General features: G+C 41.5%; 1 protein-coding gene and 1 non-coding gene across 3 annotated transcripts in view; both read left to right on the top strand.

Annotated features, from left to right (window-relative positions):
* Window positions 1–4151: 4151 nt before the first annotated feature.
* Window positions 4152–4255, top strand: LOC120885140 (U6 spliceosomal RNA). Its single transcript, XR_005727651.1, has one exon. It is a non-coding gene; the product is annotated as a U6 spliceosomal RNA (small nuclear RNA).
* A 2274-nt stretch (window positions 4256–6529) lies between these two features.
* Tmem131 (transmembrane protein 131) overlaps window positions 6530–25514 on the top strand; it is a 159562-nt gene continuing 140577 nt past the window's right edge. Inside the window, exon 1 of one of the 2 annotated variants that reach the window (XM_078028503.1) lies at window positions 6530–7221. In XM_078028503.1, the coding sequence (XP_077884629.1) occupies window positions 7044–7221 (178 nt within the window). In that variant the 5' untranslated portion in view covers window positions 6530–7043. The remainder of the gene's footprint in view (window positions 7222–25514) is intronic. The other variant, XM_005339599.4, reaches the window with a different exon arrangement.

Below are 25514 nucleotides of genomic sequence, written 5' to 3'. Positions count from 1 at the left end.
GCTGTGGCTAGAGAGGATCCGTGTTGGCAAGCTGGGTCCTTGGGAGGCAGGGAGGAGCATGTGTAGTCACTGTGTCACATCCCAGGTCTCTCTTTGGCCCAGGCTCAGGCCCCACACACCTGTGCATACCTCATACAAGTCTCTGTGCATCATGTTAATGACCAAAGGAACCTGGGTGTCCTTCCAGGGTCACAGAGTAACTAGAGAAGAGGAGTTAGCGCAGGGTGGGACTGGAGCCTTACATGTTGAACCATATCTGCAAGCATGGCCATTATCAGTCGCCATCTTGGGCTGAAGTTGGTTACAAATGTCCTGACAAGTGCCAAAATTCTTTAAAGTATTTCCAGGGCTTTGGTGAGACTTAGGAGAGAGGATTGTGTCACTTTTGTTTCATATTTATCTCAGAAATTTTTATAATTTTACTGTCTTATATAAAACAAATTAGCGCTTTGGGGCTGGGGATGTAGCTCAGTGGTAGAGCACTTATCTAGCATGCACACCACCCTGGGTTCAATCCTCAGCCCTGCCAAAACAAACAAAGATCAAATTTTGCTGTTCATTGTTTCTGGTCTCCATCTGCATTGTGAATTTGTTGATCTTGACCTTACTGAATAGTTCTGGATCATTTTTTTTTTCTTTTTGGGTTCTGGATATCCAGTACTTGTGGGGCAAGCTCTTTGCTACTTAAGCCGAATTCCCAGCCCTTGTTCCTGGAACTTTTTCAATTATAGTTAAATAATAGAGGTTGTAACACAAAGTCTCTCCACACATTGCTCGATGTCTTTTTTTTCCCTGAATGGCTTTCTAAGGCTGCTAATTATCATCAAACCTTGCAATTTTAAATACAATTGAATGATGGGTGAGACGCATTTCTTTAATAATGGTGTTTATAAATGTTCCTGAACTCAGGGAAGCCCGAAAATCAATGTCAAATTACTAATTGAGTACTAGAGAGGAGAGTGAGGGAAAGGTGGAAGGAACAAGAAAAATACAGGGGTACTCCCTGACTTCAAGAAATCACCTCCCTCCTTTTCATGGAAATACCATCAAGTCACATGAAACTTTTAAAAAGTCACAAGATGGATAATAAGTGTAGGAGAGAGAAAGAGGGGTTTCGGAGATGGTTGAGAATTTAAAAGGGCAGGCTGAGTTTTTGACTCATTTTCAAACTAGGATGTTTGCTATTCAAAAAAAAAAGTCTTAGGAATTGTAGAAAGATTAACACAGACCTGTAAAATGTGCCAGTTGGCTTGGAAGGAAGATATTGAACAAAATCATGCTTAATTCTACATCTAAGTTAAGGTGTGTGTGAGTGGTAGTGCTTGGGGTCACTGATGCTACCTTGGGTCATGTGGATTTGGAAACTGCAAAGGAATCTAGTTTTCTTAAGAAATGAATGAAAAAAACCTTCGAATAGGAGGGATCCACAGTGACAGAGCTCAGCCCACTACCTCAGAAATTGCTCTCTCTCCCTTCAGCTTGAAGTGCTTGCCTGAAGTTATTTGCCCTACCCTAGGCTACTTGCCTAGGTAACTAACCTAGTAAATTTAACAGGTTTAAGCCCTAGGCTTTGTGTGTTAATTCCACACTGCCCCCATACTAGGGATTGAACACAGTGGCTTTACTACTGAGCTACATCTTCAGCCCTTTTAATTTTTTGAGACACAGTCTTGCTAAGTTGCTGAGGCTGACCTCAAACTCATGATCCTCCTGCTTCAGCCTCCCACATAACTGGGATTACAGATGTGCACCACTACAACAGGTTGTTTCTTTGTTTTCTTTTTAGAATAACACCAGCAGAAACGTATCAGGGACTAAGTCTGCTTATTTTTGTGCCCTATTCTTCAGTGGGGTTCCATTAGTGTTATTCTTAAAAATAAAAATAAAAAGAGGTTCACAAAGTCCAGGACTTAAGTCTGAGCAGGTTCCTCTGTGTACTGAAGATCACAGACAATACGCTATATTTCGTCTCATTCACTTGTCGAGGGCTTTGGTCATACTCTGGACTAGATGAAGGACACGGCTGAGGACAGATTAAAAATCAGTCGAGGTGTTAGTGAGAAAGAGCTTCAGGTAGGGCCCAAAAGCATACTGGGGATGTTTCAGGAACAAAATGGTGACAGCCCAGTTGACGTAAATGAAGCCCAGAGAACTGCAGCAGGAATGAACATCAAAGACCAGGCTAGCCAGGTCCTGGAGCCGGGGCCTCCCAAGAGCTTTGACTTTGATCCTGAGATGGGAGCCACTGCAGGAGGGAAAAGAAACATTTCATGTTTTAAATGAATCATTCTGCATCTTTGGTTAACAATAAAGGTATAAATTTATGTCAAATATAAAGCAAAGACCACCAAGTTGCTGAGTTTATATACTTGCCAGGCATGGAATCTAATCAGGGGAAAGGTTCAAGGCCTGGAAACTCATCAGGGGAAAATCTCAAGAATCAGGAAAAGTCCTGGCTTTTTAAGTGCTAGAAAGAGGGAAGCAGGGGTGAGGTGGGGGGAGTGTTTCATGGTGGTTGTTAATCAAAGGTTGAAAATCAACACTATGGGGTGGAACAGCATTGATAAAGCATGTCTCTTTGTTCACTGGGCAGAAACAGAGTTCAGGTAGGTCTTAGAAGGGCCCGGCAATGGGGTCAAAGTCCACAGACCTTTGTCAGCTTCAGTTGGTCAGCACCAGGTATGGTATAACATAGCATTCCATTTTGACATCTAATAGGCAAGTGCTGTAAGTGGAAATTTTCCCTTTTACAGGTGGAAACAGGAGGACCTATTAGGAATCTCTAGTAGAAAGCCAGGCAGCTCATGCCACCGTGGAGGTGGTGAGATTCTGGATGCATCTGGAGATACATAAAGAATGACTCCTAGGGTGGGCATTGACCTCTGTGGACAAATGTTAGAGTCGTCTTGGAGATAAGAAGGGCTGTGGGTGGAGCAGGTTTGGGGGAAAGCTTTCGCATTTGTGTGGGTTTAAGATGTCTATTAGACCCATGAGGGCAACAGCAAAAAGACAGTAAAGTCTGGCTGGTGATATGAAGTTGAAACTTGAAAGGATCCAGATGGTGTTGAATGGCAGGAGACTGGATACATTCACCTGGGGAGCCAACGAAACAGAACTCCAAAGAGTCCAATAGTATTCTTTCTTCCTGGTTCCAAATTTAATACATATATTTATATATATACATATTTGATATACATAGATATATTATCACATGTATGTGTATAATGGATATATGTGTATAATAGAATAATGAAAGTGTTCTTATAAGCCTTCTAAAAATACTTTTGGAATGATGGAGGGGTATAAGTTGATCAACGAGTTGGGCAGAGTGACGCATACTGTAATGCCAGCAACTCCAGAGGCAGAGGCTGAGATAGGAGGATGACTAATTCAAGGTCAGTCTTAGCAACTTAATGAGACCCTGCCTCAAAAAAAATTTTTTTAAAAGGGGTGGGTATGTAGCTCAGTGGCAAAACAACCCTGGGTTCAATCCCCAGTACCCAAAAATAAATAATAATAAAGAAATTGATCAACGATGTTTGAAAGTCTCACTGTGCCTAGTGTTTTGAAAAAGGCATAATAATAATCACTTTTGACAATCTTCTATGAGAAAGACACTATTCTATATGCTTTACAAACACATCTTGCTTAATATCTGCAAATTTCTTAGGTAGTAACTAAACCCATTTTACAGATAAGGAGATGGAGGCCAGAAAAAAAATCAAGTACTTTGCCCAGCATCCATTCCATTTGGCTGGAATTGAAGCCAAAATGTATTTGAGTCTCTTATAACTCCACCTCCAGTGGTAATTTACTAATGTGGGTAGAGAGCAAAATGAACAGAAACTGAGGTGTCCCCACAGATTGCAACTCTTGGCATGAGTCAAGTTAGTGCGATGGTCTTCAGCCTGGATCCGTTCCCAAATCCCCCATTTGTCAAAACAACAATTGAAGTTTGTTACAGAGGCCTGGCTAGTGGGGGAGGGGCAACAAACCAGGTCTGGCCACTCACTCCCAAAACCACACAGAAAACTTTAATTGATATGGCCATACTGGGAAGACAAAAATTAAGATTCAGCAGCTCAGCCCTGTCTCCAGGGTGCTGTGCTAACAGGGCCTTAGGTTTTAACAGGGGAACAATTTTAGTATGTGTGCACACTTTGGCAGCACACATACTAAAATTGGTACAATACAGAGAAGATCAGCATATCCCCTGTGCAAGGACATGCAAATTCATGAAGCATTTCACAAATTAAAAAAAATACAGGAAGTAAGAATTTGGGGAGGGTGAGGCAAGAGGTTAGTATAATCAAGCAGTCTTGGTCAAACTGTGGTCTGGTTGATCAATCTCTGTTCTCTTTCCGTGAGGCGATGAGGTGGCTCTGGAGAAGTTCTGTGTCACTGGAGGGTGGAGGGCAATTTCCACTGGTTGCTCAGGATGTGCATTGATCAGACCTGTGATTCTGAAAGGGGGCAATGACTGGGGACTTCCAGGCACCACTTATAGGGGTCTGAAGTTGGATGCTGCAAATCTTCAAGGGGGACAATTGAGGTTAGCTAAATTACTAAGTTATTACCCGTTTTTAGATGAATGCTTCTTAAATGATTAACATGTCTAACTGCAGAGCTGAACAAGAACTAGACCCAAAGTTTAAGATAGCAAAGGAGTCAGATACAAGATGAAGGCAGAGAGGCCAGGCTTTATCCTACTTTTAGTTACTATTGGGCATATGCAGACCTGAAGAGTCACTGCTTTTAGCAAAGGTAACCTAAAATGCTATTAACTATCTAAACCTAGAGTCTCTGACTCCACAGATCTGGATTGTGGTTTGCTAATTTGCATTTCCACTGAGATCCCAATGCTGCTGCTAGGGATAACACTTTGAGAAACACTGGTTTAGCCCGTAGCAGGTTTTCCCTGCCAGCTAAATAGCCTCTACCTTCCACATGCCCAGGTCTCTTGAAAGCCCAAAAGAGGAGAAGGGAAGTTCACAACTCAGCTGCAGGAGGGTCTGGAGGATCTGGAGACATTTGAGTGTCCTGGCAGGGAGCAGATGGTGGGGCAACAGTGGCTCAACTCCAGGAGCTTGCCAACATACAGGTTAGCAAGTTGTCTAAATAATAACTTCTTTTGCTACTATATTATACTACCAGTGGTCTCATCAGCCTTTCCTGGCAAGAAACTTCCACCTCTTGTGAAGGAGAGAGTTCAGTTATGGTAGTTCTTTAAAGCTTACCCAACTCGTGGAAGGGTGCCTTTCAGAACAAGAATATAAACTTGAAAATAAACAACTAGTTGCTGGGCCTTGGGAGAAACTTGTGCAAGAAGGGTACTGCAGCCTAAGCCTCATTAGCTTCATGGGATTGAGTTCTGATCAAACTTGTCTGTATATGTCTAAGCTCCAATTATAGACATATGCAAGTTATTTCCCATGAGACTCCTGTGCTTCAGGCTAATATAGGAAGTGGTTGATTCCTGCCTAAGCGAACTTGAGCATTTCATGGTTGGAGAGGCTTGTTTGCCTTGAACCTGGCAATGGGGGAAGGGCTACTGCCTCCACACTGCCTCAAGTAGGACCCAGTTGAGGCACTTATCCTTGAACTTGATTTTTTTCCATGAGTTCAAAGCTTTTAGAAATCTTTCCTTTTTAAAAAATTCATCCTCAGCCTTTTTTTTTTCTTTTTAATTGAGACAGCCCAGACTGGCCTTGAACTTGCAATCCTAAATTGCTAGGATTATAAGCATGCCTATCGCGCCTGTCCCTTTAGTTAAGTCTCTGAAATCTTTTCTCATCTGGTTTGTTCTAAGACATATAACGGGCAAACCTGGCTTTGTGAATATAGTGACACGCTGGGCCACCAGCTGAGCGAAGTAAAAGGGTGCTGGACATCTTTGAGGGCAAGACTCAAAGATGAGTGAAGAGTGACTCCTCCACATCCCCAGGAACACCAAGAACCTCAACCTGAGATGGAAAAGGCATCCAAGAGACATGATGTGGCTTGTGAAGGAGACAGCGTTTGATTTGGGCCTTTTAAGATATAGGAGTAGACGCTGAAGAAGCATTCCTAGACAGAGAAAGCCAGTATGGCCCCTGGGTGTATTTTTTTTTTTTCTCCTAAAGAACACTCTCCCTCCAGGGTCTTGGGGCAAGAAGGGCACAGGCCAGAGGATGCCAAGAAGCACCTCCTGAGTAATGGGGAACCACGAAGATGAGGAGTCCCAGGAACTGAATCAGACCAGGGGTATTCTCGACGTCAAAGCGACCTAAAGGCAGAGGCGCCATCAGAAGGAATCACTGAAATGGATTTTTCGCGCTTGGCCTGGGGTCTAGACCTGGCACTCAGGCACCTGGAAAGTTCTCGCATTGCAGCACAGACGAGAGCGCCGCGGCGTCCGAGGCGCGGACGAAGCTCCCTGGAGCCCCGCCGCCCCGCCCCATCCCCGCCCACGTCCACGGCGGCTGCGCGGCGGGGCTGCCCGTCTCCACGTGATCGCCGCTACGCCTCCACGAAGCGTAAGCGGCCATCATAAGTCCTGGCGGCCGGGCCTGGGCCTGCCTCCCTTCTCTGTGGCCGGGCAACGATGATGGAGTCGGGTTGGGTGGTCCCAGACCCGTCTGGCCGGTAAAGCCGTGAGTCTCCGAGAGCGGTACAAGTAATTGGGACCCACGGACTCTGGGGCGGAAAGACAGGCCCAGGTGTCGGCACAGCGGGGGCGGTGCCCAGAGCCGAGCCCCGCCCCTCGCAGGCCAGCGCCCAGGACCCGCGGTCCTTGCCCGTTTCCAGTATGGCCGCCCGCTGTGCTTGACCCGCGGCCTCTCCGTTCCGGCTCCTCGTAGGCGATGCTGAGGCCGAGGCCGTGACTGACACTCTCGCTTACACGCACGCACGGACCCAGACCCACGCCTGAGCCCGAGCCCTGGGCCCGGAACCGCTCTCGCTCTCGGCACCGCGGCCGGATCCCGGACCACGGCTCCCGCGCCGCCGCGTCGCCGAGAAGGGCCGCGCCGGAGCTCGAGCGCGGCGGCCCCCGGCCGGCAGCGATGGGGAAGCGGGCGGGAGGAGGAGCAGGAGCCGCCGCCGCCTCCGCGTCCGCCGGGACCGGGCTGGAGCCCGCGGCCGGCCGCGGCGGGGGCCCGAGGAGCGCAGCCGCCGGCTTCCTGGGAGCGCTGCACCTGGTGATGACCCTCGTGGTGGCCGCGGCGCGGGCCGAGAAGGAAGGTGAGTGTCCGCCGCCGGCATCCACTGCCTCTGCGCTGTCACCGCTCTCGCGGAGGCCGCCGCGGGGCTGCGACCGGGGAGGCCGCGTCGGCCCCGGCGCGAAGTTGGTGGGTCGAGTCCCGTCCCGGGCCCCGAACTTGCAGCTCGGAGGCCAGCTCGCCGCGTCAGCCGCGCGGAGTTGCTCCTGGGCTCCGTGGTCTCTTCCCCTTGTCCCCTGTCACTGCCATTTCCAAACTTCCCGAGCTCGAATGTTCTTGCCGCTCGGCCCGCTATGCTGTGTAGGAGGGACATAGTTTCTAAGCTCAATTGTTGCTAATAGGTAAATCTTAGGACACTTTTTTTTGGGGGGGGTGTTGCATTTTTAATAAAGGCGTGCAGACGGAGCTCACTTTAAAATGCCATGGTAAAAATAGCAAGATTGGTGAAAAGTCTTCAAAACACGGCTTCCAAAATTTGAATCTGTTCAGAGGTCTCTTTGAGGGTAGTCTTGTTTCTTTGGCTTCCTTCTTCACTATCGCTTTGCGGTAGTGGTGATCCTTTAGCTTGTTAGTAGGTCTGAGTACAATTCCATTGAACTCTCTAGTAGCTATTGAAAGCCAGTTTGTTTCTTACTTATTTTAAAGTCACATATAATTCGGTGCCTCTCTCTTTGATGTGTAAGAGTTTAAAATCGAGTAAGTTTTCAGCTTGCAAACCTTTTAACTATAATTTACAGTTAAGGGCTGGCCCCTATTTTTAAAACTCATTAGTGTTGTCTGACTGTAAAACTGACACTTTGATGGGGTCAGAAGTTATTTTAAAATCCTGACCACCCAATTTGTGTAAATTTGTCTCTACTACCTGTTTTTGAGCCTAGGGGAATATAAGTGGTCGCTGTAATGAAGAAGTCACTAAAAGTGATTTTTTTTTTTTTTTTTGGTTTTAGAAAACTTGGCAGTTTAGCTTCTATTTGACATTAACTCCACAACAAAATAATTTCTTGCCATGGTGACTTTAGAGTTGATGTTCTAGTTGCTTTTTAATGTTATTGAAGGCCACAGCAAATGCCAACCAAATTAGAGATCAAGTGTAAATGTGCTTCAGTTTACCATTTATTTTTGTTGAAAACATAGGTTACATTCCCTCACTTTCTAAGCAGCCTTAGCTTGGGTTAACATAGGTGGAAATTTTTCAGACAGTCTCCATCTATACCAAGGGTTAATTGACAGAGGCAAGATTATTTCCAGAGTAGAATATTGCTGCTTTAGGATTAGTCAGGCCTAATCATCATTGTTTACAGATGTGCAGTTATTGAGTATTCTTACTGTTGTCCGTCCTAGATGTTCGGGCATGTCAGGGTGTTCTGTAAACCCACAGTGGTGCAATAATTTAATGGGCACGTCTCTTTGACTTCACACAGACCTGGTGGGGGTAGGGGTGTTGTGTTCTTGTCTTCCTGTTCCTTTGCTTACCTTCCATAGTGCCAGGCACACAGAAGGCACTTAGCCTTTGAGTGAATGAATGTCTTCATGAGCTGTTAGCCCAGGGAACCAGAGTCGTGATGGAGTGTAGTAAAGTATTAGATTTGTATTATCCTTCTGCATATCTTCCCAACAGCCATTTTATATGCTAAATCTCCTTGTTCAGTTAAGTAAACAAACCTCTTGTTTGACAACTGTCAGCCTAAAATATATTTGCTAAGTTCTCATTTGTGTAAATTCCAAGTTTTAGCACACCTCTCTAATATCCTTAAATGTATGTAAGGCTCATCCAGGAGAATAGCTTCTAAAGTGTTAAGTGGAAAAAGAAGTGGTTCAGCCAGTGATCCTGGTTAAATCACGCCTTTGTGGCCCCTGCAGTATCTGTATCAACAATGTGTGTGAGCAAAGTAATGTAGAACATAGGCCTCTGCCCATCATTAACGGGTCTGGTTCTAATCAAATATTCCCTAAGATATCCCTACAAATGGCCTGGGCTGTAAACTTTCTTGCTGATCAAATGCCAGTGTTTTTGAATAAGTAGGGGAAATGCCATTGATTTTTCTTACATGATTGTGACACTGTGAATTTGGCATTTGATGTGGTGCAAACATAACATTTGCCCTAAAAGAGTGTTGTTGGGGCTTTTCAGCAAGTCTGGGCAGATTTCTGAAGATAGCTCAGTTGAGTTTGTCTGTTTATCCCCTGAGGATTCTTTATAGCTAAACTAATTTTCTGGGTATTTTGTATGTTTGTGTATTTTTTCTGCATTGCAGTTGAATTTCACTAGGAAATCTTCAAAAGAAAACTCAAAGAAAAGGGACACTTTTCTTTGTGTCCCTTTTTATACTTAATACTTTGGACACTTTGTGTCCCAAAGAAAAGCTGCAGACATAGCTAAATTGTCTAATGCAGTTTTTTGTGTTTGAACTAAGTGTTTTCTTTTTTGGGTTGGAGCATGAGCCATTTCTTGTCCTAACATCCTGTGTCTTTTAACATTCCTGTATCTTAACATCCATCTTAACTGATCTTGGGGTGTGTTATCGCTAGTCCAGAGGAAAGGGATCTTTGACACTGTTTGGGCTGTGTTCAAAAGTTTGTAAGGACTTTGAAATAATTGCCAGAGGTGGAACTTACTATAATTACTACAGATAACTCACTCACTCTGAGTTGGTGTCAAGATCTTTCTTGAGGCTAGGATCTAGATACTAAGAATAGTGAGTGTATGTGTGTGGAGGAGAGTGAAAATATATTAAAAATATGTAGAGTGAAAATATTTCTGTGTGTATATATTTGGATACTTTTTAGTTTCTTTTCAGGTATAAATTAGCCCATTAGGACAAGCAAATAAGAGTTAATTAAAAAAAGCCTCTTATGTATACCATAGTTTGATGGTGAAATGGGTTTTTGGAAGGCATGGTGCCTTTTAATTTATGATAAAGGAGCTGTAATGTGGGTATCTATTAAATGTAAACTTGGACATTTTCCATGGTTGTTTCAGTTCCTGAAATTTAAATCTGAATTTCACATGTGTTGTCATTAATTGGTAATTGATGTCAGTGTAAAGTTTGACAGTCTTTATTAGTACTTAAAATTTTTTTGCTGGTGCACTGTAGTTTGGTGTACACATATTTGTTTTAAGCTATATTTGTGGCATAAGTGCTGAAGAATGGTAGAAAGGATTTTCTACAGAGCATAAGGACAAGTGCTTAGGACTAAGGCCAGAAGAATAGAGATACAAATGGAATAGTGATTTGCCTTAGGGTAGTAGAATTGATTGGGGAGAGAGATTTTTTTTTCTTAGCCAAATTATTACTTTATAATGTCAAGATATATTTTAAGGAGTCTTTCTGGAGAGTGAGATACTCCCTTTGTGTGGAGATAGAGAGACTACCTTTTAGGGCCTACGAAAAGAGAAATTACTAAGCACTTTACTAATGAATTTCAGTGTTTCCTAAATGCTGCTGCACCCTGTGAGGAGGACTGGAGACCACAGAGGGAAGCATTGGCCTCCCTCCTCTGGCTGGTAACTGTTTTCCTCTGCATTGTCATTCTTACAATGGAGCCCCATAGGCACCTGCCCAAAAGCTCAGCTTTGGGAGCAGACGTAAAATTGTCCAATTTGCCATCCAGGGAAGTGATCACTACATTTGGGGAAAAAATGAAGTCTTTGCTGGTCTTTGATACTTTAAACTCACCTCATGTAACCTGAGCTTTCTGAGAGCTTTGCCATACTAAGAGGTCCCCTTACTGTCTGACCTTAGCAGCACTGGGCCCAGTTTTTATTCTGGATTTTGGACATCTTTGTGCCCCAGCTGTCCAGTTGCCCATCATATGTCCTTGTCCATTTGTGTCCAGGCCAGGGTTATCTGGCACCACCTTAGTTACCCAATTTTTATTAATGCCACCATTATTCTTCTGCCACAGCAAACTCATTTTTGACCCTTTACCCAGTAGTATCAGTGCCTGTGATGCCCTGTGTCCCTCAGCTCTCCCTTGCCCTTTGGTCTCCAGCTGGGGCACTGCAGGAGGCTCTTACTTGCTACTCTTCCCATTTCTGTTCAGTCCTGGTGCTCCTCTGAACTCCAGATGTCTTGGCTACTCACTCATCTTGACAGTCATGAACTGCCCATTTAGATACTGAAACAGTTTCACCCAGACTGGAATTTCTATAGGTCAGAACCTCTGTCAGCATCTGCAGTGAGTACATAGTTTTGAATGAAGATTTGCCTAAAATGACCTCATCCTCCATTTTTTTACCTGTTACTTAGGTTTAGAGTCAAGAGTACAGGTAAAGGCAGGAGGGTGCAGTGACATAATCTCCATGACTCAGGAAGGTATGGGGAGGATTTCAAGTTCAAGGCCTCTTGCAATTTAGCAAGACCCTGTCTCAAAATTTAAAAATGTAAAAAATGATGAGGGTTGTAGCTGAATGGTAAAGCACTCCTGGGTTCACTCCCCAGTACAAAATAAATAAGTAAACAAGAAACCTACAGTTGAAAACCTCAACTTAGGTGCAGATGTCATTAGGAAGTCTGCTGTAGTAGGACATGGAGCGATGCCACCTTTGTCTTCCCCACATGTTGCTTCTGCTTGTAATTAAAATGAACTGCGGATACTTGCGAGACCATCACTCATGTGGCTTTTGGATTTTAAGATTTTCAGATTCTCTTAAAACCCCAGTGTGTAGATTATGCATGAACCTGAGGCTTCGAGAGGTTAATATACCCAGCATTAGGTGGGCATGGTGGTGCTCACCTGAATCCCAGCTACCTCAGAGGCTCAGGCAGGAAGAGCACAAGTTAAAGGCCAGCCTAGTCAACTTAGTGAGGCCCTGCCTCAAAACTCAAAAAGACTGGGATGTAGCTCAGTGATAGAGTGCTAGTCTAGGACACACAGCACTTGGGTTCAATCTCCAGTGCTGTCTCCGCCGCCCTTTGGCAATGGAGCTGATAAATGATAGGGCCAGGATTCCATCCCAGCCTATCTGTCCTTAGAGCCAAATCCTGAATGAATACTTAAGGATATACATTTTATTATATTATGTACCACCCGGCAAAAGAACAGACATGCCAGTTTGTGTAAAACCAGTATATTAAGCATTAAAGTGAAGGGTCCTTTCTTGGATTTTTGTCGTTGTTGTATTTTGTTTTGTTTTCTTAGAGCTCTGTAGTTATACATAGTAGTTGGGTTCATCCCGACATGGGTTTTTGTTTTTAGGCAGCCATATTCTGTCAACTTGTTACCCATTAAAATGCTCACAGGGACTGGGGTCACTGTGGCTCAGTGGTAGAGTATGCACCTTGCACGTGTGAGGCACTGCGTTCAATCCTCAGCACCTCATAAAAATAAGTAAAGGTATTGTGTTCATCTACAACCAAAAAGAATATTAAAATAAAATGAAATAAAATGCTCACAGCCCATTCTGGATCATGAAGGACTTTAGAAGGAAATAGATGAGTGGAAATCCCAAGAAAATGAGCATTTGGTGTTGGGAGCTCCTGTTTTTGATGATTCTGGTGCCTGGTTCTGTCACTTAGGTTAAGGTTAAGCAATATTGCATTCTATGAATACACCTTAGCTCTAGATTGCTGTGACATTAGTCTAAAGATATGGGATGTTCTTAGAAGTTGTTCCTGGGTTGAAAGGCACTGAGACAATCCAAGGGCTGTAGTGGAACTGGCATTTGTTTGAAGGGAAATTTCTTTCAGAGTTAGTATCCAAAGCTTTCAGAAGAAGTTCATTTCTAGTTTTTTGTTCCTTCTCTACAAAGTTGTTCAAGAATTGGCCTTTGCTGGTTGCTGCATTCATTTTATAGCATAAAATGGCATGACAGAGTTAGGAAACTTACTATTTGGTTTCACTTATTAAAAATTTTTAATTGTGGTAAAAACACGTAAAATTTGCCATCTTAATCATTTTTAAGCCAACAGTTCAGTAGTGCTAATTATGTTCACATTGTTGTGTAACAGATCTCCAGAACTTTTTCATCTTACAAAACTGGAACTTCTATACTCATTAAACAACTCCCTATTTTCCTCCCCTCACCCACACAGCCTGGTAAACACTATTTTTCTTTCTGTTTCTTCAGATTTATCTATAGATAACTCATAGAAGCAAATCATAAGATTTGTCATTTTTGACCTGCTTATTTTGTTTAATATAATGTCTATAAAGTTGATTCATCTGTAGCATGTGTCAGAATTCCCTTCTTTTTAAAGGCAGGATAATATTCCATTATATGTATTTGCCACATTTTGTTCACCTGTGAACACTTGGGTTGCTTCCCCCCTCGTTACTGTTATAAATGATGCCAAGATCTCTGGTCAAGACCTCACTTTCAGTCATTTTGGATATTTATCCAGAAGTGAGATTCCTGGATCATATACTGGTTTCTATTTAATTTCTGTGCCGTTGCCACAATGTTTTGCATTGTGTCTGCGCCATTTGCAATCCCAACAGTATGTGAAGTTTCCAGCTTCTCTATATACTTGCTAACACCGGTTATTTGTTTGGTTTTCTTTTTTGGGGGGTGGAGGGTGGATAGTGACTATTTTAATGGCTGAGGGGACCTCATTGTGGTTTTGATTTGCATTTCTCTAATGATTAGTGATGCCGAGCATCTTTTCATTTCTTGTTGGCCATTTTTATATATTTAGAGAAGTGTCTGTTCAAGATTTTAATCAGGTTTTATGCTTATTGTAGGAGCTCTCTAAATACTGTGGATAGTAACCTCTTATCAGATAGTTTGCAAGTGTGTCCTCTCATTCCACAGGTTACCTTTTCATGGTTTATCAGGTTTCTGATGTAGTCCCTGTAGTCTGTTTTTGTTTATGTTGCCTTTTGGTGTCATATCTGAGATATTATTGCCAAATTCAGTGTCATGAATCTTTATCCCTTAGTTTTTCTTCTAGGAGCTTTATATTTGGGAATCTTACATTTAGATCTTTCATGCATTTTTAATTAATTAATTTTTGTGTATGTTGTAAGGATAGAGTCCCACTTCATTCTCCTGTGACAGTATGATTTTCCCAGCACCGTTTGTCAGAAAAACTAGCCTTTCCCCATTGAGTGGTCTTTGCTTCCTTCCACGAAGAGCTTTTGGTGTTAGTGTGAGCGTTTATTTCTGGGTTTTTTATATAATTGCTGTCTCTCTGTGTCTTCATGCTGGTGCTGCACTGTATTTTGATCTCTGCAGTTTTATGATATGTCTTGAAATAGGAAGTGTGAGACCTCTTAACTTTGTTCTTCCTTTTTAAGATTAGTTTGCCTATTTCAGGTCCCTTGAGATTCTATGGGATTTTTGGATTTTTTTTTTTCTATTTCTGCAACAACAACAACAACAGAATGCCATTGGGATTTGAGTAGAGATTGCATTGAACCTATCAATCACTTTGGGTAGTATTGACATCCTAAGTCCACCAGTCTATGAACCCAGCCTAGCTTACCATTTATTCATGCCGTTAATTTCTTTCAGTGGTATTTTATACAAATTTTCAGTGTACAGATCTTTCACCTCCGAAGATTTTTATTCCTTAGGTGTTTTATTGTAAATCAAAGATGCATTTTTAGTGTATGACTAATAGATGTGAATATGTGTTTTGTTTTTAATAGAGAAATATTATGTATTTGAAACAAGAAAAAGAACTAGATGCTTAAGATATTTCCTTAGATTACTTGTCCGTAAAATGAACTGTATTTTAAATCATCTTTGATTCTAACAGTTTTGACGATTTTAAAAGTCAGTTATAATGATTGCAGAATGATATGACAGTTTGGTTTCTAAAAGCTAATATTTTCTATATAGTTATATTAAAAACTGTCTCAGCAGTAAAGTTTGAGAGCTAGTGTAAGCCAGCTTTACTGATTCAAGTTAATTAGCAGTTTGTATGCACAGGATGGCAAAAGGCCCTACTTGGATTTCTTTTTGGGGAATGATTAAATTGGAAGCAGATTTTTTAAAAGGGAATTATTTATGGTACAGAGGTGCTCTCTATATCTTAACTGTATTTGTAAAGAGCCTTGAGATACAGTTTGTCATTCCAAAAGTGATTTGGTAGAGCGTATGCTTTTCACAACACTTAGGTAAAATTGGAACTCTTAAAAAAATGCTTCTATGAATTGGTGATGTGGGCTCAGGGCAAGTTTTGCTTTTTGGTTAGCAAGCGGAGAATGAAATAGTGGTCTGCACTACCACGATGTGACTTCTTTCTGGGGACTGGCGCTGCAGTGGTGTTGGGGCAGATACAATGGAGTTCTTACATGTTTAGAGTCCACCTCACTGTATGGGGACTTCTCTTGGGTTAATGCTAAACATGAAAATAGGTTAAAAATCATAACTAATCAAGTTAAACATAGCTAATCAACCAACTTGATAGTTTAACTACAATTTGAACTTCCAATACAATGAGGACTGTATTAAAGAGACATAGGAGGAGGCTGGGATTAGATCCAGTTTTATTGGAATCCTAGATTCTTATAAATAGAGAAGAATTTCTGAATACTGTCCATTCCTTCCTAACTGCATCTGAGTTATACTTGTGTAGTATCATGAGCCTTTGGAGGTTCAGGCCTGCACCCTGTTATCCTTGGACTTAATGTTTAAAGGGGTTCGAAGTGTTGAGTTCTGTACTGGTAGGTATTGTAAGCTTTCTATTCCTGTAACAAATACCTAAGATAATCAGTTTATAAAGAGTAGTGGTTTGCTTTGGCTCACAGTTGTGGAGGTTTTGGTCCATGCTTGGTTGGTGTTGTTGCTGTTTGGTGGGGAGACTGTGGGGAGCAGAGCTGCTCTCTTCATTGCTGAGGATGTGAAAGAGAGGGAAAGACTTGGGTCCCACAGTCTGCTTCTAGGGCACATTCCAAATGGCCTAAAACAATGACCCGCCTATAAAGGCATGGACCCTTCCAAACAGCCCCTAACTGGTGAACAGCCTTCCTCACCTTGGGCCTTGGGAGCATCTGGGAGCAGCTTGCTGATCAAGACTACAGGTGTGCAAATGGCAAACCCCTTACCCATCAGTTAAAGGTGAAACAGAATTAAGAAAAAGTATTTCTGAAATGGTGATATTGATACAAATTTGATTTTAACCATTTCAGGGATACGTAGCAGCACTGTTTGCCTATAATTGCCTGAGGGTGCATTTTAATAACCATCCATCACTGATCAGCCGTTTTCTTTGTATCAAGCAGGGTGCATCGTAACTGACGCCATGCTTGATACAAAGCCAACCACGCACAGGCTGAAACCACCAAAACTGAGCCAAAATAAACCATTTTTCTCAATAAGCTGATTATCTTAGATATTTGTTACAGAAATAAAAAGCCAACAACACCTACCAATTCAGAGCTTAACACCCTGAACCCCTTCAGATGCCTTCCTTTTCATTCTCTCATAAGTCCCACATGGGTGACAGCTCTCTCTCTACCACCAAAAACTGTTTTGGTGGTCAGTCCTGCTGGACTGCTGGAGGTACTTGTTTATGATAGTTTAACTACAATTTGAACCTCCAATACAATGAGGCAGTCCAATACATAATAATTCTTTGTGTACAGACAACTCAGAGGTGGATTTTGGAAGTTTTTTGTTTTTTGGGGTTTTTTTTTTTGCTTTTATTTTGCAAGTTTTGGGCATGTAGGTACTGGGGATGGAACCCAGGGGCACTTAACCACTGAGCCACATTCCTTTTTCTTTTTCTCTTTTTTTAAAATTTTTTTATTTTTTTGAGACAAGACCTTGCTAAGTTGCGGAGAGAAATTTTTTAAATTGCACAAAATTCATGTTGATTATAAGACAAATTATCAAATATAGTTTAGTAAATGAAAAATCATAATTAATCAACCAACTTTAGACATCCACGTTTTTTTTTTTTTTAATAAGTGTAAGTTTGAGCTTCGCAATTCCTATGTACTTCTTTTTTTTTTTTTTTTTAAGAGAGAGTGAGAGAGGGAGAGAGAGAGAAGAGAGAGAATTTTTTTAATGTTTATTTTTTAGTTATTGGCGGATACAACATCTTTGTATGTGGTGCTGAGGATCGAACCCGGGCCGCACGCATGCCAGGCGAGCGCGCTACCGCTTGAGCCACATCCCCAGCCCGACATCCACGTTTTGGTCTCTGTCCTTTTGTGCCATTCTTCCCTGCTTTACCTCCCTTGTTCCTATTTTGAAAAACAGGTGTTGCCAGGTTGCTCAGCTCCCGCCTTGGTTGCCACCATTCTCTCAAGTTCTTAACCAATCTGCCCATAAAGCAGATTGTTTTAATTGATTTTAAAACAATTACTAGTAAGATGAAGAAGCACTTATACATATGTTGGATTTTTGTATTTCTGTTGTGTTGCTTGATCAAGTCTTTCATCATTTTTCCCTTTGGTGTTTTGAGGTTTTCGTTTTGACTTAAAAGAAGGTTGAATTAAGGACAGTGTCTTCCAAGTTTCTATTTTTATTTGAATTTTTTGTGTATTTCTCTTTTTAAATTTATCTGCCAAACTTATAACTCTTTCTTGTGGTTTCTGCCTTTGTTGTACTGCCTTAAAAGCCCTGTGCTTGAAGATTGTATATTCACCAATATTTTATCTCTGTGCTTCTCTTTCTATGTGCAAATACCTACCTTCAGAGTGCATTGCTGTCAGGTGGGAGTCTGGTCTTGAATGGTTAGTCAGTTTCCTTATACTGCCACTTGTTGAATTATATACAGAATTTCCTTTTTGTTCAAATTGTTGTATACTTGGATCTGTTTCTTGATTTTCTGTTTTTACCCTCATGTACATATTTGTTTCTGTTTAAAATGATTTTAAGTAATATAGATTTTTTTGTGAATTTCACTAGCTGGCTTGGCATGTCATCTCGTTTCCCTTAGTTATTATTTTTTCCATAAGCATTTTCTTGTGTATCTTTATTTTATTCCCCATGAACCCTAAATTGTTTGGTGGGAACAAACAATTTTTTTTTTGAGAGAGAGAGACAATTTTTTTAATATTTATTTTTTAGTTTTCAGCGGACATCTTTGTCTGTATGTGGTGCTGAGGATCGAACCCAGGCCTCACGCTTGCCAGGCGAGCGCACTACCGCTTAAGCCACATCTCAGTCCAAACCTAAAAGTTTTTTAACTAAATTGCATTAAAATGTTAGCTAAATTTGGAACTGGTTGACATCTTATAATGTTCTTTTTCATTTTTCCATGTATGTACATATATGTTAAGTTCAACCACATGAAATTGGCATTTTTGTAGGTCCAGATTGATTAAATAACAATGTACATGTTTCAATTTCTGCACTGGCCAGACCTGCAGAACAGCGTTAAACATGAGTGATGATGGCAAAGCGCCCTGATCTTCTGTGGTCTTTGGAGAAATACCTTGTGTTTCTTTGTCAAGTGTAGTCGTCAAGGCAGGTGGTTGAGGTTAGATGTTCTTGATAATAGGAAGATTCTCATATTTTTAAAGAGTTTTAGGCTTAAGAGTTGTCAGGGGTAGAGGTTTAATTTTATCTGGTGAAATTATGTTACATGTTTTGACTTGGAACTGTTGATTTTGGCTGGAGCAGCTATAGCAGCAGTTCTCTGAGCTCACTGAGCTCTGGCATGAAAATTTGTGGCTGGATGGGGCCACGTGCAGCTGTCAGGCCACATCTGTTTGTGCCCTCTAGCTGGCGTGGTGTTTTTATGTTGTGGGCTTTTTTTTTTTTTTTCCTCCAAACCAAAACTTTTAAAAAAGTTTTGAAATATTTCAGACATTGGCAAAATCTACCCATAGTAGCAACAACATGATTTTAATAATAAAACATGTGCAGAATATGGGAAAAAAAGAACTGAGAAGTAGATATGAACCGAAGATGCTCATTGTGCTTCAGATAGAATTTCAGTTTTTTCTCGTTGAACTTGATATTTTTAAAAATACCAACAAACCTTTTTATGGAGTTAGGAAAGTTGATGATGAAGTTTGTATGGAAAAATAAACAAGTAGGAATGCTGAAAAAATGTTGAGAAAGAAGTTGCGCAGGACGGCTGGCACAGCAGTTATTAAAACATACTCTTACTGGATGTGATGGCGCACGCCTGTAATCCCAGCGGCTCAGGAGGCTGAGGCAGGAGAATCACAATTTCAAAGCCAGCCTCCGGGGGCTGGGATGTGGCTCGCCTGGCATGTGCGGGGTGCTGGGTTCGATCCTCAGCACCACATTTAAAAAAAAAAAAAAAAAGATGTTGTGTCCCCCGAAAACTAAAAAATAAATATTAAAAAAAAATTCTCTCTCTCTTTTTTTTTTTTTTTTTTTAAAAAAGCCAGCCTCAGTGAGGCACTAAGCAATTAACTTAATGAGACCCTGTCTGTAAATAAATACAAAAAAAGGGGCTGGGTATATGGCTCAGTGATAATTGACCCTGAGTTCAATCCCAGGGACCCCTCCCCCTCAAAAAAGAAAAAAAGATACTTTTGCTGAGCACAATGGTACACACCTATAATCTCTGCTACTTGATAGGCTGAGGCAGAAGGATCACACATTCAAGCCAGTTTGGGTAATTCAACAAGACCCTGTCTTGAAAAGAAAAAAGGTAGATTAGGGATGTATTTCAGTGGTAGAATGCCCCTAGGTTGAATCCCTAATGTGGGAGCAATTATACTTTAACCTATATGTAACAGGAATAAGTTACTAGTGTATAAATAGATACAGATGAATATAAATTTCCACTAATATCCATAAGTATATGTGGCTTATGCTTAAAACAACAACAACAAAAACCCTGCTTTCCTTGGATTCTGGGATTTTGGTTTGTGCTGGGCAGAGGGTGTCTCTGTGACCAACTTCAGATAAAGCCCTGGCCCTATATTTAGTTTCCTGCCGAGGCTGTGGTAAATCACAACTTCAGTGGCTTAAAACAGCCTAAGTTTATTTCTATGGTTCTGGGGGGCAGAAGTCTCAAACAGAGGTGTTGTCCAGGTTGTCTGCTTCTAGAGGTATCTGGGGGAAGTCTGTTTCCTTGAGTTTTCTGGCTTCGAGAGGCTTCCTGCACTCCTAGGTTCCTGGCCCCCTCTTCACGTCTCACCATCTTCTTGCTTCATTCCACCTCCTGCTCCTATCCCCCCACTGCCCGGTACTCTCCTCAGTGTGGTTATATTTGGCCCACCCAGATATAGGATAACCCCTCTACTTTACTTGAATCATGTCTGCCAAGTCCCTTTTGCAATATAGGGAACTCCCTGGATTAACTCCCTGGATTAGGACTTGGCATCTCGGAGCCATCTTTCGATCTGTTGTAGAGCTCGTAATGAACATGATTAGTATTGGAGAACCACAAATGAAAACCACAGTGAGATCCTACCATACCCGCTAGCATGGCTGCAATCAAAAAGGTAATAAATGATGGGAAAGGTGTGGAGATTTTGGTAGGGCACATGCTGCTCTTTGGAACATAAGATGGTGCAGCTGCTTTGGAAAACAATGTGGTAGTTCCTCAAAAGAAGAAATATGGAGGTACCTTATAACCCAGCAGTTCTGCTCCTAGGTAGAACCCACACCAGCTGATAACACACACTTGCTGATAAAAACATACAGGAACACTTATTCATAGCAGTCAAAAAGTAGAAGCAAAGGTTTATTGACTGATGAATGGATAAGTAAAATGGAATGTTGGCCATCCATGAAAAAGGAGTGAATCTTGGTGCTGCTGCAGCAGAGGTGTCAAGAGCACAGAGCCGCTCCGACCACCAGGGACCCAGATTCCTTTATGCACATTGTTAAGACCTGGCTAATCCTGGGACTGTAGGAGGGAGGTATGGGCATGACTGTTAATGGGTTCAGAGTTTTTTTAGGGTTGGTGGAAATGTTTTGGAATTATGTACTGATGTTTGCATAACTGTGAATATACTGAACATATGCATTGTGTGCTTTAAATAGGCAAATTATATCTCAGTAAAACTGTTACTAAAGTTTTGTTAAAATGTTGATATTCTTTTTGTCTAAAGGAAAATAAACATAAATGAAGTTCTCACTTATTCAAGTGGCAGAAGTTTCAAAGCTTTACAGCACAGTTTGGTGAGGCAGTGGGAAAGCACATGCTCTCATACTTTACTGGTAGGAATGCACAAGAGGTATAATCTTCATGGAAAAAAAATTGGCACAGTCTAACAAAGCTACTTACAGGTTTACATTTTTGACTCAGCCATCCCATTTCTAGGAAAGATACACTGGGATACACTTACAACATGTGCATACCCACAGGTTATTCATAGTGTGATTATTTGTAAATAAAAAATATAAGAAACTGTAAATGCCCATAGTATAGTTGAATACATTGTTACATCCCTATAATGGATTAATATTATGCACCTGTAAAAAGGAATGAGGGTGATCGCTAGTATCTGCTGGACTGTGCTTTCCTCAGTGCACTGACAAGCAGAAGCAGCTGGGCCACAGGAGGTGCGTGGTGTGCGTTCCTGGAACAGTGGTCCACGCCACCCTTTGATTATAAGCTCTGAATATATGCCCTGAGGCTTATATTTATTTTTAAATTTGTATATGTATATATTTAGTTGTCGATGGACCTTTATTTTTTCTTCATTTATTTATATGTGGTGCTGAGTATCAAACCCAATGCCTCACACCTGCTAGGCAAGTCCTCTACCACTGAGCCACAACCATAGCCCTCTTAGGCTTATTTTTAAAAGACATGTTCTTTTCCTCTTCTCCCTCTCCCTGTCCCTAACCTGGGGGTGAATAACAAGTTGACCTTGATTTATCCATGCTTCTCAGGAAAGAGAGTCTGCCCCAGGATCTAGGAAGTGAGATCCTAGCACACCATCCTGGTGCCCTGGGACACCCAACCAGAGCACACCTGGAATGGAGCCTTTGAGCAGCTCCTTTAAAAGCCCTTTGCTTTCCCTGATGGGCAGAATCACAGCCTCAGGCACAGGAGTCCCCTGTGTTTCTCCTTTGCTAGCAAAGCAATAAAACTTATTTTCCCTTTTTCCTCAAAACCGTGTCCTTGTTATTAAATTGGCATTAATTGACATTGGGGAGAAGGGCAGAGCTTTCGGTTACACTATCTTAACAAATATTTTTACGAATTTGTGTGTGTGTGTGGGGGGGTCGTTTTGTGACTTTTAGCACTTGTCTACCATAGTCAGTATACAGAAGAGTTTCCTCGGCCCTCACAACTCCCTCGTCCTGTCCCAGTGCACTCAGCCCTGTCTACTTCTGATCCTTGGCAGCCACGGATCTGTTTGCTCTCCATTGCCATAGTTTTCTGTCACGACAATGTCTTATAAATGCCATCATGTGGTATGTGTGATTTTGAGATTGGTTTCTTTTACTTGGCACAGTGCCTTTGAGATTTGTCCAACTCATGTGTATCATTAGTTTGTTTCTTTGTGGTGTGGAGTAGTATTCCATTGTATGAATATATCATTGTTTTTATCCATCTGTTGCTGAAAATTCAGGTGTCCAGTTTTGGGCCATTACAAAGCTTCTGTGAACATTTATATGTTAAGTTTTTGTATGTGCATGTATTTCTTTTTCTTTTTTTTTTTTTTTGGCAGGGTGGTAAATACCTGGGAGTGGGATTTTGGAATTATACATGGAACTTGAAAAACTGCTAACCTAATTTCCGCAGTGGTTGTACCATTTTATATTCCCACCAGCACTGTGTAAGAGTTCTAATTCTTGGACTGGGCTATAGCTTAATGGTAGAACATGTTCCTAGCACACATAAAGCCCTGGGTTCCATCCCCAGCACCTTAAAAAACAAAATCCAGTTCTTCCACATCTGTCAACACTAGGCATCCAGGGTTTTTTGTCTGTCTGTTTTTTAAGCCAGTTAACAGGTATGTATAGTGGTATTTCATTGCAGTTTTCAGTAATTCATTAAGTTTTAGTTTGCCAGTATGCTCCTTTATAGATCATGTCTTTGGTATTGTATCTAAGAAAACTTTGCCTATATCAAGATCACAAAGATTTTCTCATGTTTTCTTCTAGAATTTTTATAGTCATAGGTCTTTTCTTTATAGCTATGATTCGTTTTAATTTTTATATATGACATGAAGTATGGAACCAAGAATTTTTTTTAATATAAATGCCCAATTGTTCTAGTAATACTTTGTTGAAGAGGATGTGCCTTTCCCCACTATATTCTTTGCCCATGCTGAAAACCAGTTGCTTATAGCGATATGGGTTATTTCTGGTGTGTGACTCTCTCCTTTATTCAAATAAATCTATTTGTGCATCTTGATCCCAGTACCACACTGTTCTTACCATTGTAGCTTTATAATGGCTTCTTTGGTGAGACAGGTCTCACTACATCACCCAGACTGGCATTAATCTTCTAGGCTCAAGTGATCCTCCCACCTCAGCCTCCCTGTAGCCTGGTTCTTGGATTGAGGATGTCCTCCTGTGTTTGGTTTGATGAGGGTTGAGTTTATCAAAAAACTTTTTAAGTGTCTGTTAGGTTTATTTTTTTTTAAGGATAACATAATGCATTTCCTAATTGGTCATAATATCCTTTCGATGTATTTTTGAATTTTTTTGACAAAAAGTTTGTTTAGGAGATTTGCATCTTTGGAAATGAGGGATACTGTTCTGTTTTCTTGTAATGTCTTTGCTTTTGGCATTAGTTCTTTTCCTTTTTTAATTTTTTGGGAGTGCCTATTTAGAATTAGCTTCATTTCTTCCATAACTATATGGTAGGAATTACTATTGAAGTCATCTAGGCCTGGGCTTTTCTTTGGGGGAGGTTTTTAGCCACACCATCAGTTTTTAAGGTATAGGGCTAGTCAGAGTTAACCTATTTCTTCTCAAGTGAGCTTTGGTAATTAATGTCTTTTAGAGAATTTGACCATTCATTTAAGTTGTCATGTGACAAACTTGTCTACAGTGTTTCCTTCCTATCTCTTGAATATCTGTAGTATCTGCAGTGGTGATTCCTGATAGTTATAATTTGTCTCCTTTACTCTTGATCAGTCTGATTAGAGTTTTATCAATTTTCATAATCTTCTCCCCCCCAAAGCAGCTTTATCTCTCTCGTTCTATCTCATCGATTTCACCAGGGTATTTATTGTTTTCTTTTACTTACTGATGGTGTAACTTGCTCTTCATTCATCTTCATTCTTGTAGTTTCTTTAGGAAGAAGCTGAAGTCTTTTGATTTGAAGCCTCCAAGTGTTTACCAAGGATCTTCTTGGATCTGTGGGTTTCTCGTTTTTGTTAAGCTTAGGATATTTTCTTCAGTATTTTTTTCTATCTTTTCCCAATCCCAGTATAGATTGCAGTCGTCTGTATACTGGGGTGCTAAGTGAACCCACTGCTCTGTGTGGTATAAGGTGGTCTGCTCTGCCTTCAGGGTTCTTTCTTTTCTGTTGCACAATTGGCCATTCATCCCACCCAGTGCAGTTTTTCACCTCACACATGGTACTTTTGTAGAAGTATAGTTTCGTTCTTTTTTATATCTTCCATTTCTTTCTTTTTGGACCATAGGAGTACATTTGTAATACTTGTTTTATTGTCATATCTGTCAACTAAATAAGAGTTTTGTTTTGTGTTTGCATAATGCTAGTAGTTGAACTTGACACCTCATGCTTCATGCTAGGCAAGTGCTCTATCCCTAGAGATACATCCACAGCCCCTGAAGTCTTGCTTTAGGTGGGTCTGGAGCAGTGCTCAGTTTTGGACTATTCTCCATGGCTAAGGCAAGACCCTTGAGAGCACTATAACCAGTATTCGATTAACTGTGTTTTTTTCCAATGTCACTGGTGGGAACAGGCACTATTCCTGACCCTGTGTGAATGCCAGGTGCAGTACCTCTGATCCCTATGTGTGGTTCCTTTCCCAGAGTTGGTTAGTTAACCACATGTGATCAGTACTTTGCCACATACTTGATGGGAACTGTCACTCCTTAGTTTCCCTGTGCATTTCTCTCCTTCCCAGCACTCTGTCCTGTGAACTCTCGCTGCTTTGGTTTCCTTGGAGTCTCAGTATGTGTCTCTTCAACTTGTGGAGTCCACTGGGCGACCCTCCCCTTGCTGTAGCCTAGTATGTCAGTGAGCTTTAGTTGCTGTGACCAAAATATCTAACAAGAACAACATAGAGGAGAAAAGTTTATTTGAGGCTCATGGTTTTAGAGATATCAGTCTATGGATGGCTGACCCTGTTGCTCTGGGCCCTAGTGAGGTGGGACATGGTGGAAGGGCATGGTAGAGGGAAGCTGCTCAACTCATGGCAGCCAATAAGGAGAGCTGGAAGAGCCAGGACCAAAGTGTAAACCCCAGAGGTGCGCCCCCAGCGACCTACTTCCTCCAGCCACACCCACCTGCCTCTACTTACCACCCCATGCAGTTGTCCTTTCAAATTATT

The sequence above is a fragment of the Ictidomys tridecemlineatus genome, chromosome 12, assembly GCF_052094955.1.
Source record: "Ictidomys tridecemlineatus isolate mIctTri1 chromosome 12, mIctTri1.hap1, whole genome shotgun sequence".
Lineage (NCBI taxonomy): Eukaryota > Metazoa > Chordata > Mammalia > Rodentia > Sciuridae > Ictidomys > Ictidomys tridecemlineatus.
This window is presented reverse-complemented; position numbering and strand designations above follow the sequence as displayed.